The sequence below is a fragment of the Bos grunniens genome, chromosome 8 (assembly GCF_055505025.1).
Source record: "Bos grunniens cultivar Pamir isolate PY7600 chromosome 8, Bosgru_T2T1.0, whole genome shotgun sequence".
Taxonomy (NCBI): Eukaryota; Metazoa; Chordata; class Mammalia; order Artiodactyla; family Bovidae; genus Bos; species Bos grunniens.
The window spans coordinates 24170423-24186687 of NC_141172.1; the positions used below are offsets into that span (position 1 = coordinate 24170423).

The 16265-nt window shown below is 38.5% G+C and overlaps 1 protein-coding gene across 14 annotated transcripts in view; it reads right to left on the reverse strand.

Annotated features, from left to right (window-relative positions):
- ADAMTSL1 (ADAMTS like 1) overlaps positions 1-16265 on the reverse strand; it is a 1112438-nt gene that overhangs the window by 249102 nt on the left and 847071 nt on the right. For 12 of the 14 annotated variants that reach the window (XM_086414960.1, XM_086414965.1, XM_086414962.1 and 9 more), the window contains 3 exons: positions 7983-8033; positions 2899-3103; positions 1413-1560 (listed from right to left, as the gene is read on the reverse strand). In XM_086414960.1, the coding sequence (XP_086271086.1) occupies positions 1413-1560; positions 2899-3103; positions 7983-8033 (404 nt within the window). The remainder of the gene's footprint in view (positions 1-1412; positions 1561-2898; positions 3104-7982; positions 8034-16265) is intronic. The other 2 variants (XM_086414961.1, XM_086414963.1) reach the window with 1 other exon arrangement.

Sequence of the window (16265 nt, forward strand, 5' to 3'; positions counted from 1 at the left end):
CCAAGCCAAAAGGATTTACTAACATTTTGAACCCAGCAAAATCGTTCCAAATATACATACATAGTTTTATAACTAGCTCACCTCTCCAAGATAAAGGAACTCAGTCAATGAAGATGTCTATGACAGCTTGAATCATCCCTGTTTTTCAATAATGAGCATTCAGCTTAGCATGAATAGTAGGCTTGTAATATTTTACTGTCTTTTTGAATTGACTCTGCCAGCCGTATCAGTGGCCACTGATCCTCCTATATTTGAGGAAGCTAATGATACTCAAGAGCTGAAGGTAATATTCATGGAAAACTTACAACAGGCAAGGCAGTGGGCTGTAGACATCAATAGATTTATTCCAATTTTCCTTTCAAATTATGATTCTGGAATCCAGTTTCATGTTAATTTTTAATTTTAAAGCTTTCAATATAAAAAGCAACAACTTTTTGTTGTTGTTTTATGAGTATGAGGTAAGAAGGCTGAGCGCCAAAGAATTGATGCTTTTGAACTGTGGTGTTGGAGAGGACTCTTGAGAGTCCCTTGGACTGCAAGGAGATCCAACCAGTCCATTCTGAAGGAGATCAGCCCTGGGATTTCTTTGGAGGAATGATGCTAAAGCTGAAACTCCAGTACTTTGGCCACCTCATGCGAAGAGCTGACTCATTGGAAAAGACTCTGATGCTGGGAGGGATTGGGGGCAGGAGGAGAAGGGGACGACAGAGGATGAGATGGCTGGATGGCATCACTGACTCAATGGACGTGAGTCTCAGTGAACTCTGGGAGTTGGTGATAGACAGGGAGGCCTGGCATGCTGCGATTCATGGGTCGCAAAGAGTCGGACACGACTGAGCGACTGATCTGATCTGATGGTATATTTCATGCTTAGCCAAGCAGACAGTTTGGATTCACTGTTTTTTTTTTAAACTGAGGTGCAGTTAATTTACAATATTGTATCAGTTTCAAGTATATAGCAAGGTGATTCAATGATATACATACATATATTTATGTATATATATACCCACATTTATTGCTTAATTGATTTAAGCCCTCTCCCTTTTTTACTTGATGAATCTTACTGCTTTGTTTTTAATAGCAAGCAATGTGAATAGTAAATCACACATATACTTCTGTAATATCTTTATAATATCTCGCTTCAAGTAGATCTGATTTTTTTTTAGCAGCAGTCTTCCATTAATTTTCTGACTCAGGAGAGAATTCCATCAATACATAGTGCTTAAAACAATTTGCAAGCAAAACTATTGGAAAGACTTGTAGAAATAGTTAAGTCCATTTAGTAGAGTCTAAGTTACAAAGGATAGTTATAAAGAACACTTGGGATACTTAAAAATATTCCAAGGAACTGAAAACAGCAGTGAATACACATGGCCATGACAAGATTGGTTACAGAGCCCCTGTCAAGTTACCTTTGGGTTTATAGCAGGGAGTGGGTATGACGCATTCCTCTTTTATGTGGGGCTTGGTTTTGGGGCTACAGCCTCCGGTGTGCACTTCCCGATGGTCGATGCAGAGGACCACACGGTACCTGAGGCCCTGGCCACACGTCACTGTGCACTGGAAGGAGAACGCAAGAAAGCAGACTCATAGGCAAAGCCTTGTTTACTGTTCCTCACATCCCACCTGAGACTCTTTAAAGGGCTGCTTTTACAGAAGGGCTCCTGGTGGCTTTATATCACTTCTTACTAGTCATGGGATCTTTGTTCTATTTGGCTATTTCGGGGTGAAGGCGGCTGAATTTTAAATCATTTGCAATTTCTTCACTTTGGATTAGTTAGTTAGCCGTTCTTAAGCACACAGTATGTGCAAAGTCCCAAACCAAGCAGTGAAGAGAAGGAGGAAAGAAATGATAGAGTGTGCCCGATTTTTGATTACCAAGACTGCATGTTAATTTTATTCAGTCATTTTGCTAATGATTGTTAGGTCTAAAGTATGAAAAATGCCAGCTCCCACGTGGACATTAAATTTTTTAAATTTCCATCATAGCTAATTTATATTGCAGCATGGCTGATCCAACTGATAACCATGGCATGGAAAAATGATGAAAGGAACTAATTCAAGGGCCAGATGTAGACAGCACCTTCAGTGGTTCTACATGCCTGGGAGCAAGTCTAGATAGAAAGAGACATCACAGCTCTAATCTGCAGCCACAAAGCCACAAGGCCATGTGAGTAACCTGTGGCCATCTCTGTGGCCAAGGACACATCTTTCCATCTCACCTTTCCATCTCCTTTGCCACTTCGCACCTTTTGACACTAGAATCCAGGAGCCCCCCAATTAATGTTTTATGTTTAAGCTGCTGCAGTGTCTTTCCTAATATCTAGACTATTTTCGTTTTAGTTAATCCTCCTTCACCTCCATTCTAAGTACATTGCTATTTTCATCTTTTTTTCTCAGTGAATAATAGACATAGTTTTCATCTTAATCCACTGAAGACACTTTTTTGGACATAGACAAAGTATAAGAAACAAAAAATGAAATCAAACTTTTGGTCTGCTGTGCTCAACCATCAGAACAGCTTACACAACTTCAGGCTCATTCAGCCTCAGCTACTCATGGCAGACCTTTGCCTCCCCTTGTTACTTAAGAGAACATTATGGGGAGTGAGAGTGGCTTCTTGAAGTCACTTGAAGAAAAAGATGTGTGTGTATATGCATGCATGCTAAATATACATATACATACATATATATATATATATATTTTTACTTTTCCTACTCATTTACTTTTGGCTGTGCTTGATTTGGGGTAAGCCTACTCCAGGGTCTATTCAGGTAGGCATCTAGATGCCTCAGATGGAGAAGTGGGGAGGTGGACAGAGTAGCTGGTGGGGTGATGATGCGGAGAGGGAAGAATGGACTTACTCTCCTAATGAACAAAAAAAGAAGTCACAGTTACCGGAGACCACTCCTGTGCCAGCCATTTAGGGCAGTCAAAAATGTTGCAGGGCTGCACGGTGGGCATCTTAGGGGTATACATGCATTTCCACTCTTCCGCTGAGCTGACATGCCCCTGGATGTCCTCCTCCACACAGGAAACTGCCCGGCTCTGGATGCCCCCCCCACATGAGGAGGAGCACGCGGTCCATGGGGTGGCCTCCCACCTACAGAAGCAAGGGGAGTCATCAGGGCAAACCCGCACACTGCCCACCTCCTCCGTGAGCTTTCCCACCACTCCCTCCCCAGTACCCATCAGGGCAATAGGTTCTGAGAGGCTGAGCTCTAGAGAACCGAAAGCCAGTGATTGCCCAAAGTCTGCTGAGTCAGAGAGGATTCAACGCTGGCAAAAGCGTTCTGTCAACCTTGAAGCTCTACACAAATGTAAGAAATTACTCTGAGAACTGTCTACAAGGCTATCTGTGGGGACCATCACTTACTCAAAAGAGGGCTATTCAGTACTTTTCCTTATGGTTTCAATATATATTCTCTCTGTATGTGTATTTGTGTGTGTGTATGTGTATATATGTATAATATTTATATTATTTTATATTTTATAAATATATATTTGCATCTATCCAATATCTATGTATCTAAATATCTATCTTAAGACTAAAATTGGTTAATCAATTAACTCTAATAGTTTTTACCTGAGCTAATATTCTCACTTTCAGTGTAATACTTCATTACTTAGCTTCTGGGTACTTTTACTTGAGGAGCTCATGAAAGATCAAGGTAAACTAAACACCCTTTCTCCCTTGGTTCTACGGTCATCAACTTTGGGACTGCATGGATTCAGTATAATTCTGATGTTCAAACTGTATCATCATTAAGGAGCCAAAGTGTCAATATAGGTGTTACCTACGTGTTCCCTAGTTGCTGGGGTGAGGTACTGACAGTCAGCACTCCTCCAATCAAGAACTCCTGGAACTACGAAAAGTTTGGCTTTGGTTCAAAAGCTCATGGCATTGGAATCTACGTATTCAGTGAAGTAAGGGGAAAAATAACAATGTTGTCAATGGCATTTAAGAGAATTTCACTGATTTTTCAATTCTCTCTACAGCTTGATGCATTTGAGACAAGAGGCAGAGAGATATCTTTGCCTGATTCTTCTTGGAGGTTTAGAGAATGTCAAATTTGTAAGAACAGAAACGCAGGGGCTAGTTTTTCTTTCTTGCCTATCTAGTCTGCTTGTTTATGAGGACTGCTAAGGAACTCTAAGAATTTCTCTTAAAATTATGAGAGATACCATTTTAATGAGAGAGAAATAAAATGTCAGCAAGTTGATCCACTTGAATAGTTAAATCTAAAAACACTGCACAGGCATGCCGTGGAGATGTGAACTACCCTTTACATGGGATTTCATGTGTGTTGTGAGCCTGATTTCTCTTTTGCATGAGCCTGGATAACATGTTTCCCACTTACAGAGAATTTTCCTCCACAATTCTCTGTACTGTTCAAGTCTAGGCAACAACTATTATCTTCACTGCCAACAGCCCAAACATGCTGCCAAATACAACATTTTCCTTTGTATATTTCCCCAGGAGACACAGAAGAAAATGTTATTATGGGGAAACTGAGGCCCTCTGGTTAGTCCTTTGGAGAATCTCTGTTCCCATTCAAGAGAAGGAAGCAGCTCTGTAGAGTTTCTCTTCCAAAAGGGTGAGACCAATTCTCATTTGTCTCCATGTAAATCTCTGGAGAGCTGGAAGTGGATAACAGGTCTGATTCAGACTAAAATTAAGCTGAACATATAAGTATCAATTCACATTAGACTCACATTGACAGTGAACTGGGAATATGCTTTTGAATGGGCATTTAATCTCTTAAAACATTAAGATGCCATAAAAAGAGCACATTTCCTAATTGGTACTCTAACATCCCTAAAGTTGACCCTTCTGAAGAGAGAGTGATTAATTTCTGTCTCAACACTTGGACCTGATCCATGGTGTAATTTCATAAACAGTAATAAGTATCCTTTTCATTGTCAGTGATCATAGAAAGACAAATGATGTGAATATTATTGCAGGTATTTATAGTATGGTTCCAGGATTAACTATAGTTCTATATGTGAAAAACTATAATGCGGATCCTTGCATAATAATAGGATTATGTGGAATTTCAAAGCAAAACATCTTTGTTCTTTAAAGAAAGTATAACAAAAGCTCAGAGAGGACATCAGTTAGGATATCTCAAAACAGGGACCAGGTAAGTATTTGGAAAATATATATATATATCCAAGAATCTTGCCCTAGAAGAATAACAGATGAGGTCATATATTTTAACTCCTTTTTAAAGTCCATTGTGTATTTAGTTTAAGAAATTCTCAAAATTAATGATTATGTGGAAAAATTGCAAATATTAATTATAAATTAAAGATAATTCATCAGACTGTGTTCTTAAATTATATTCAGATATGATTATAGTCAAAGACTGAAAGCAAGAAAAAACAATTAAAAATTCATTCACTGTGTTTTGTATCTATACTTGTGGTCTTAAACACATTGAAATAATTTCAGTATGCAGTCTTGATCAGTAAGTAGCTGCCCTCTGAGAAACATTTTGAGTCTTTATTCTTCTTAAGAAAGAAGAATATCCATAGAAATATTCATAGAAATAGCTTCCATTTACTAAGGCTTTATCACTAAAGCAGAATATCTAACTTCAGAATTAATTTAGTAACAGAAGTGCATGGGCTAAGAAATATAGTCTGTCGTCTAGTTGTCTTTTCCCATTGTGATGCATGGACAGGCCAAAGTGTGCATAAGACAGGGTGCAAGCAAACATCAAGCATGTTCATCTCAATCTGTCACTAAGAATACATCTTCAGGCACTTGGGGGACATCCGAATATATAAGAAATCAAGTTTAACCTAGGACAGGCATTAGTCACACCAGAGAAATATAAACAGGAGAGATCATAGACATGAAAGAAATTGAGGAGTACCATTACAGGACAAACATCAACTTGATGTTCTTACCCCTAACACCCAACTATGCCTTTATCTCGAATCACATGGCCTTTGCACAGCCAGATACATGTGTCCTATGAATACTTACTTTACAGATATGGGGGTTGAAATCAAAGAAATCTTGGTTCAGTTAAATTGATATTTCTCTGTTTTCATTCCATTTTTTTTTTCATGTTTGGTTCTGGATCAAACCAGCAAAAGGATACAACAGTAGCATTCTAAAGTCATTTATTGTCTTTATCAATATAGGCATAGGAAAAAGGGAGGGAGCTGATGAATGAAGTAACTCTTCAGTGAAAAACATTTAAAAAAAATCCCTAAGCAATTATATATAGCATTAACCAAGTGCCCCCTTTCTTTACGCCACCATTAAAATGGTGAAAAGTAAGTTTCATGCCAGTCACTGGCAGTATCTAAGTAGAGCCTGGATAACACTTACATTGGTTTATATGTGTGTGCGTGTGTATGTACGCTGCTGCTGCTTAGTCTCTCAGTCGTGTCTGACTCTTTGTGACCCTATGAAGTGTAGCCTGCCAGGCTCCTCTGTCCATGGGATTCTCTAAGCAAGAATACTGGAGTGGGTTGCCATGCCCTCCTTTAGAGGATCTTCCTGATCCAGGGATCAAACCCTAGTCTCCTGCATTGCAGGCAGAATCTTTATTGCTGAGACACCAGGGAAGCCCATGTACATGTGTGTGTATACATATATGTATATATACACACATACATATATTGGAATGCATCTACAGTGAGTGGTGAAAGTTGCTCAGTTGTGTCAGACTCCTTGTGATCCCATGGACTATACAGTCCACGGAATTCTCCAGGCCAGAATACTGGAGTGGGTAGACTTTCCCTTCTCCAGAGGACCTTCCTGAACCAGGAATTGAACCAGGGTCTCCTGCATTGCAGGAAGATTCTTTATCAACTGAGCTATGAGGGAAGCATCTGCAGTAAATACACATTCATGCCTATTTGTGTAAATATATGTGTTTATACATGTGTGCTGAGTGGATGTGAAGAGTGGGAGAATAAAGCATCATTGGGCAGCTGAACTAAAAAACCTCAAGGTCCCCTTTTTGTACTTCAATTCAAATTATTTGAAGATTTTCAATCAAACTTTGCTTTATTTTACAGTTCCAAATATAATTATTTTGGGGGCTTTGCTTAGTTTGAGATGGAACAAACCACCATGGATTATTTCCAACTATTTGTGATCTGATTTAAACCTTGGGTTCTAAACAGCAGCTAACTCTCTGAAGTCCCAGTGAGTGAGGACAACAGAGCAAAGGTCTTGCTTAGCACAGAGGTGGCTTCAAACCCAAGTCTAATTTCTGCTCTCTGGGGGGCTGTTTCTAAGGTGGCAGGCGATATGCTCAGTAGCTAGCATGTTTTTCAGCTTCTCCAGTTTTCTTATAAATATATTAATAAAGAGAATAAGTTCTTTGAAAAGTTTCTCAGTCACTTTAACGATATTTTCTAGTTTTAGAAAATACTGTACTTTAAAAAAGCAATGCAGTACCTGGAATATTCTGTTTTGGAAAATAACAAAACTCCCCTCCCCATCAAATGTTATGAACAATAATGATATGAATAAACTGCCTTTTTGTATTTAATGATAATTTCTCTGGAACAAAAAGAAGGATATTCAAAGCCCCTATGCAGAGTAATACCACATCTGGAATTTCACATTTGCGGTATTTGGATAATAATTCAGGCAGTGTTTGTTTAACAGTTAGCAACAGTGCTTTAATGACTAGGGTCCTATTGCAGAGGAAACACAGAAAAGGACAAAGGGAGTGAAAGAAAGACATAACATAAACCCATACACTGTATCTAATCAGAGTGAATTACTGTGTCCACTGCAATGTAATCCAATCCTATCTTAAAACGGTTTTTGAATGACAAGCTTACAGTCTGAGCAGACCAGTGTTATTCAAAAGCAAAGTTCAGGAGGGATTGCAAAATGTACTATCTACCATCTTATTTTTTTACAGAAAAACACAAAATCTAGTATATATATAAGAAGCAGAACACTGAGTTACTAATTCTAGCATCAGGATGATTGATTTACGTACCGAGGAAGGGGATGGTAGATGTCATAGGGCATGATCTGCTTGTATCCGTCACTGTTAGGAACAATAATGCCAACCCTCTGAGTAGAAGGTACACACAATAAAATAAACACTAAATGATTACATTAAACAATTTTTTAGACAAATGCAAAATAACATTAATAAATTGTCTCTAAAAAAACAACACTAAAACAGTTCAATATCTTTATGCTAGCATCCATTTGAGGATGGGGCAAGTTCTTTGACAGGGCACCGTTTACTATAATTAGTTCTCTGATCCAAGCAGGAAATACCAGGGGAAAGGGTGGTGGCAAGAAAACTTGGCACCTCATCATTAACTATGACACAATAAGCTTGTAAATGTTCTTTAATCCCCCCAATTATACATCCTATGAGGTCATTATGATCATCATTATTAATGTTACTTCCAGATGCTCACCAAGCAATTTTATAGTTACTGTCTTGCTCCTGATGAAAGAGAGCTATATGTAAGAGTATGTACCTGGGGACTGACAATACTACGTACCGTGCATTAGCAAATAGGTAATGCACTTTTGGCAGATCTAAGGACCTGAGTAAAATCTGGAGAGCAGCCACTTGGTTATATTAAAAAGGGTAGGGGAACGAGTGAACACAGTAGGCAACTATCAACAAAAGCACATTCCCTACCAAAACAAAGGTAGGGCAGTTAAAATGAGATAATAAAGATGAAACATCTTTTTTGGTGGTCTATAAAATATGATATGGTGTTAACTGGTGGTGGTTGTGATTGTTTTGACTGTTGTTAGTATATCTGGTGCCCTGGGAAACCTGTGAGATTTAAAGATAAAGACTAAAGAAGCCAGAAGAAATGATATTTTAGGCTATATGGCTAATGGACTCATAAGATATGATATTATAGGCTATGTGGGAGTCCTCAGAAGCCTTTAGGACTCTAATAAAGTACACGAACCTACCTCACTGATTTCAAGTAAAGCCTCCAATTGACAAGACTTTCTTCTTGCTGGGCCCCCTAACTTGTGGGAGATTTATGACTCGTGAATCTCAGATAAAAGGGCTAGTACAACAAACTCTCTATCAAGAGTGGGAGACTGAGCTCAATCCGTGGATGTCATGTATTTGCTGGGGCAAAGCATGGTAGGTCGTGAGCACTTATTTTACAACTGGCAAATGATAGCAACTTCCTCTTCTGAAAACTGAAGGAACTCACGTATTCTAATCTGGGATGAATGGGTGAGTATACATTTATATATCCATATTCAGTAAAATGTTTATGTAAAAATGAACACATTAAGACTCACTTTGATCTTATGCTCTGATACAGAATGATATAGCATGTGATTTTAATATGGCTAGCAAATCTAAGCTTTTGGGTAGAAACAGTGAGCTAGGTGTACTATGGAACAGAAAGAAAAAAAATAGTACTGGCTGGACCTCATGACAGATAAGAAGGAAAGACGGAGTAATAAAAAGGGTAGTTCCTGGAGAAATTACTAAAAGGTAAGGGAAAATTAAGTTTGAGAGAAAATGGGAAACAAATCTTTGAATGTAGATTTCTCAAGAAGTACAAACATTGGAGAACTAATTTAGTTATCTCACATGACTGAGTTTTCTTTAGTTGATTTGAATGACTAAAGATATTCACTTGTATGATTAAATTTTCATGGTACATGTATGTGCACTACCCTTCAGTAACAATGTTCATGAAAATGAATGATGCCTTTAGAGGAAGCTCAAAATTGCACGACTCTTAACGAACACAAGAATGGGATGAATATTATTAACATTAAACTTTTCTCCATGTTTTTCCAAGATACAGAAACATCCTATTCGTTTTGGTCTTATTTTGACAAGAAATCAGATATGAAAGGTAACTCCTGTCTTTTGTTAGGATCATGTGATCATGTCCCAGTAATTCTGCCTAATCATTAAGGAAAATTTTTTTCTAAAAGAACTGTTTTTGATAGAATTCCAACCTTCCAAAGTTCTTCTACTAACCGAGGTCTGATAGTAGATAATTAAGGACTGCATAGAACTGACTTTGCAGTTATATTTTTGCTAACCCTAGTATCTTTTCTCATGCCTATATCCAGATCTAAATGCAGAAATGTATATGGCAGCCTTCTTTCCTGGAAAGATTTATAGTTATGATTTGTCATTCTGAATATTAGAATGAACTGTTGCAGATCTCTGCCAACTGATTTATCTGCTGATGATATTTAAAATGGAAGTACTAATATTGAAGGAGACAGGCTAGAAGAAAAGAAGGGGAAAAAAGAGGGAGTTATAGAATTCAAGATGTTGGGCTTCGCATTGGACTGATTTAGAAATTATGTTTCTGTTTGAACAAGAAGCTTTAAATCTGGATTCAGCAAAACTATAGCTATATTTGTCTTTCTATGGCATAGGTCATGGTGAAGACTCATAAAATGACTCCATGGCACCTGTGAAAACAGAAAGATATCAAAACAATGGTACTCTGTCCAGTCCTGTTGATGCATATTCATGTGCATGGGCTCCGCTCTCTCTTGGGGTTTATGCCATGGCCCTGGCCTTTCACCACACTGTCACAGAGGGCCAGGCAGTGCTGCCTAAACTCTACTTTCTATTGCTCACTCTTAAGGCACTTTATCTTTCTCTTAGACAAAGTGTACCTACTGAAGAATGATGAAAAAGAACGTCATTTAAGGACTCTAAGAAGTTCTTCTTTCCATGCTTAGGTCTTGCTTTGCGTGTGCATGTGTGTGCATGCATGTGTATGTATGTATTCAGACATGTGTCTGAATATAGGAGGGGATGGGGAAGGAGGCAAAAATAATTTAAAAAATGATCATAAGGGAAAATAGAATGAATAGTTGGTTTGGGGGTAAAATGATTCATTCTCCATTGCCTTCACTATTCTGACTGCTCATGTAATTTCTATGTAGGACAGTGACCCAATTCCACCTAAAGTCTCCCACATCAGGGGTCATGATGGGAAGAAGAGAAGATGAGATGAAGAAGGGGTCACCATGAACTCATGTGGTATAAGTAGAAGAAAGACTCGCACATCATCCTCTCATAGCTCGTGTCCAATGACACTAGAATGCTCCCTGTCATGACAAATTTATAGAAAGAAATAGTATGCAGTATATAACATGAAGCCTTTTGAACCATTTTTTAATGACATGGAAAATGTTCAAATGCAATGTCAACTGAAAAAATCCAGTACAAAATAGAATAGACAATGTAATCCACAATACAAAGAAAACTCATGTATATATTGTCTATATAATCATTTTTGTAAAGTCTATATATATGTGTATGTATGTGCGTACAAATATATTAGAAAAGGACTGAAAGCAGTTGTTAGTTCCTGGTGTTTAGATTAAGGGTTTTTTTTCCCTTTCTTCCTTTTTATGCTTGTCTATTTTCAGGAATTAGAACATTTAAGTAAAACAAAATTCAACTCTGAGAAAGAAAAAGACAGAAACATTTGAAAGCATGATCTAAATGGATGAAATGAGGCTGTCATCTCAATTCCCACATATCATTTAAAGATGATTGAGTCTGTGTCCTGAAACCATCTCAGGAGCTATTTTAGGACAATATCCTTGACTTTAAAAATCAAGCCATATTCAGGCTCACACTACTCAGGTGTGAAATTTACTTATTGTGATAAATCTTTCTTTCCAAGAAAAGCCCTAATATAACTATTAATTCCACGAGCATCTAATTTGCCAGGTTCTGGGTTCTTCTGGAAAAGAATCATAAGGAGCCGCTTTCATGGCTGCAACACTCCCTTTCAATGCATCTCTCACAACCTCTTGCCTCTTCTCTGGGGCCGCAGAGCCTCATTTCTGACATTCTGACAGCTGGCTGTGCTCTCAGTTTGTCAAACTCATCGTTTTCAGACAATTCATTATCTTCCCCTGCAAAGTGTCTCTTCTCCTGTGGTCACTGTTACTGTTCAGAACACTGCCCTTCTCCCATCACCCTGGCTGGGCAATATGGGTCATCGTCTCTTCCTCTCTTTCCCATGTTCCCTACAGACACTGAGTTCTTCCAGTTGTGATGTCTGCCAAATGTATCTCTCTGACGGGAATCTAGGCCCCTTTGCATTATCCTCCTAGCAGATCTCTCTGCCTGCAGGCACTGCCTGCTCCAATCCGGCTCACTATTGTCATAGCAACAGATACTTTACTTCCCAGTGATGTCCATAACACCTGGTGAAATCAAGTGCTACCTCTTCTAAAGCCTGTCCTTATGTTTCCTCTCAACATCTAGCCAGACAATTTTCTCTTCCTTTTTCAAACATCCATAGCACAAGCTCCCCTCATCACTTCTAACTGCCTACTAACTTTTAACCATGTAAACATTTTCTTTCGTTTAACACCATGGGACAAAATCCATATTGGTTCTTTTTTTTTAATTTTATTTTATTTTTTAACTTTACAATATTGTATTGGACTCCATATTGGTTCTTTACTCTATCTTTTAACACAGTTCTCTGCACAGAGGCAGTTAGTAAATAATCAGCCAATGAAATCATGCCATTGACATGCATACATAAAAGCAAGAAATACAACTACCATCCTGAATGAAAGAAAGCAAATGAACAAGGTTAAAGAAACTCCTAAACAAGCTGCACTAAAGATGCCGCACGTCTCTAGTCGCACTCCTTGTTTTTTGCTAGCTCTGCCATCTGTGTGAAGGGCAGACTATTTTAGAGACTGCTTTGGCTGCTCTGCAGGCAGGGGTGACTGGGTGACCTGGGACAGAGGAAGATAGTTGAATGGCAATTGTGTTTCTAAGCTGCTTGGCTAAACTCTACATCTCTTCTGTTGGGCATCTCCCAGAAACAGCCATGACGGTTTTTAAAACAATCTTCTCTTCCCTGTTTGTCTCATGTGTCTTTTCAGAGAGCATGCTGTTTCGTAACTGTTCAACTCAACTTCCCCTGGGTAGTGTTGTGGTCCAGATTCTGGTTGACTTGAACTTGCCATGGTACCAAGCACAGAACTTGGCACAGGATTGGTACTCAGTAAAAAGATGAATGAAATTGTGGGTGGTGGGAACAGTTCTGGCACAGAAGAGAGTAATCTCTCAACAACTACAAGGCAATAGAAACCAATCTCTTCCTAAGCAACTGTTTATAATGGGGGAGGAGAAAAGTAATAAAAAGTTGGAAGAGACTCAAGCATCTGCTTTCTCATGAGTGGCAGAATACAAAATAGCATGGTGTAATGAGGACAGGGGCCCCCTGAGGAATTGGGAGATACAAGCTCTGTTCTCTACTCAGCTAATTCTCTTTCTGAGTGACTTTTGAGTGCATTACGTTTGGACTTTTGCATTGGTTTTCTGCAAAATCTAAGTATTGTATGAAATCAGGAGCTTTATGATGAAGAACGAGTGCCTGGAAACCTATCTCATGGAACTCTATCTTATCTGTCCCGTTTGTACTGGCTGCTGAGGACAGAATTCAGAGTTCTGTGGTCCACAGACTGAAAACCACTAAACTAGGTACTCAACTCAAAAGCTCTCCTATTTGAAATTTGGTTACTTTATGAAACCCTGCAGGTTTCCCTGTCATTTAGAGAGGCAAATTAGGATCTAGAAAACAAGGAAACATTCTATAAATAGGTTAAAAACTTTTTTCAACATGGTACCTACCACATGGTAACATGGTACCCATCAACATTCATTTATCTTTAAGAACCAGACCAAAAGAACCCTGCTTCACTGTCCAGGATTTGAAAACATTTTAAACATATATATTCATTTCTTGCTATAGGACCAACTAATGGAGAGTTTTTGATCATTTGATCCAAAATATCATAATTTCCTCACAACTATATTTCCATGGTTAAATGTTCTTGATATCAATGAATGTAATTTCAGAATTGCTTTTAAATAAATAGGACTAATATTTCCCTGGGCTTTGTTTAGCTCTTCTCATACTGACCTAAGTGATTTGCTAATTGTTTGATTTGAGTAAACATCAGTATTTACACTTACACAAAAGAGGCTTGCTTAATCGGCATATGTGGTCAATTCAAAGATCCAGGGCACCAAGTTTTGCACTGATATGGTTGGCAGTGCTGTGCTGGCTGTGGAGGTCTATAGTGGGCTTAAACCAGATCTTATGGGTTGCCGAAGGCATCCTGCAACACCAGCAATTGGGTGATCAGAGTTCATGTAATACAGGACGTTCTCTGGATTAGGTTCATGATTCAGCTTTTCTTTGCCCACCCTGACTTGGAGCAGGTCTCATAATCTCTTTGGGCTTTAGTTTTTTGTCTGTAAATACAGATGATTATCTCTGTCTTACTGACCTCCTAGAGAAGGTAAAACTGAACAGAGTTAAAGGATGTGAAAGCACTGTAGAAACTTCAAGTAGAAGTAACATTGGCAAGAAGCCATTTTATAGGATTGGTTCTCAGTAACGATAACTGAATTTTGTTGAGTGCTTGGCATCCTGCAAGGAGCTTTACATGCATCATCCTATTTACTCCTTATAGTTACTCTATGACAGGAATACTACATTCATTTGACAGATGGCAAAGCTAAGGCCTAGGGAAATTCAGTAAAGTTAGTAAAGCCAAACTGATAGATTGAAGTTAAAAATGAGAAGGATGATAATACCTGTTCTATTCACTCACAAATTAATTAAAAGAACTCCATAAATAATTATTCTTTACATATACAAAGTGATCATTATTATTAGTGATGAGCTGGCTCGGTGGAATAACTGAATTGTCCCAATAAATGAGTTAGAGCTGATTGCCTGGATTCTCTGATGATGGATATGAGGTCTATAAACCTGGGACGGGTATGACGATGCTGTCTAAACAGCAACAGAATTCTGCTTTATTTATCTCATCATAAATGCATGAAAGTGCAAATGAGATTTTACAATGGTATTTTTTTATTGCTCATTCATGAGGTTGAGAGAAAAGAAGGAAGTTATCACTTCTCTAGATAATTTGCCTAATTTAATAAAACAAGAGCTTTGTGACTAGGAAAACATTTCATGATACTTTAACTGCTTACTGAATAAACCACTTTTTAGCTCTTACACTGAGTTCTCCCGTTTTGGAGATAGACAAGGTATAAACCCCATGAAGATTAAAAGGCAATGTCTCACAGATGGTTAAGTGGTTGAGTGGAGATTTTAGATAATGACACATTGAGATTTTAGGAGTTGCTAATTATCTTAATTTCTCGGGGTCATATTTATTAAAAAATCTGATAAATATGAATTGCTTTCATGAAGCTATTTCCTAGGAATTTGTACTTTTTGTTGCTAAAACAACAACAGAGGATTATCTTTATAGCCCCATATACAATTTTAGAGTTCCAACTCCTATCATGGAGGAGAAAGCTGATTTTTTGGTGAGTTTAGGAGTTTCTCTGAAGTAACATCAACATTATCATAACCGTGATCTTAGTCATAATAGCTGCGGCCACTAATATTTATTGAGTGCTTATCATGTGTCAGGCACTCTGCTAAGCTCTTTAAAAGTATTACACCATTTATTCCTCATGACAACTCTATGAGGTAAGTAGCTATTATTCTTACTTCAGAGGATGAGAAAACTGAGGCTTAGCGAGAACAAGTAATTCGCCAAAGGCTACTCAAACCAGTAAGTGACAGAACCAGGATCTCAAGCCAAGCTGTGTCGCTCCAGAGCTGCCTTCCTAGTCGCCATGGTACCGTAATGACCACTGTATCGCCACTGGACTAGTCAGTCACCAAGCGAGTGTGACTGGGTTTTACACGTCCACTGCACACACTGCCACTCACCATGCAGATTTCTCTTGCCTCAGGATTTCAGTTGCATTAGGATTCAGTTCTGAGCTTTTGTTCACACTTTGGTCCATGGCCAGGGGTGACTTATGCAATGTGCTGTCAAATTAAATGGAGCTGGACAAAAAAGTCCACTTGAACTCACCAAGAACTGCAACTTGGGGTATACAAGTTTGGGCATTTGCTTAGGACTGTTGCTCTGAATTCCTTGAGGGGAGGGAGAATCTGGATGTAGTTTCAGCAAAAACCAGATTTGTTTGCTAATGACTGTGACCATGATAGTGTGATGAGTGAGAGCAGTTTTCGCTTGAACGACCCTTGCCAATTTAAGCCCCTTCATTACTGCCTTGGAGAGAAAAGCAGAAGTCTGTGCCAAAAAAAAAAAAAAAAAAATCTGAAAAGGTGGTTTTCTGATCTTCTCACAAACAATGTCTTGCACAATTTCCCCCAGACAGCCTTAACAGTCTCACCAGTCTCCTAGACTGAGATATGTATGG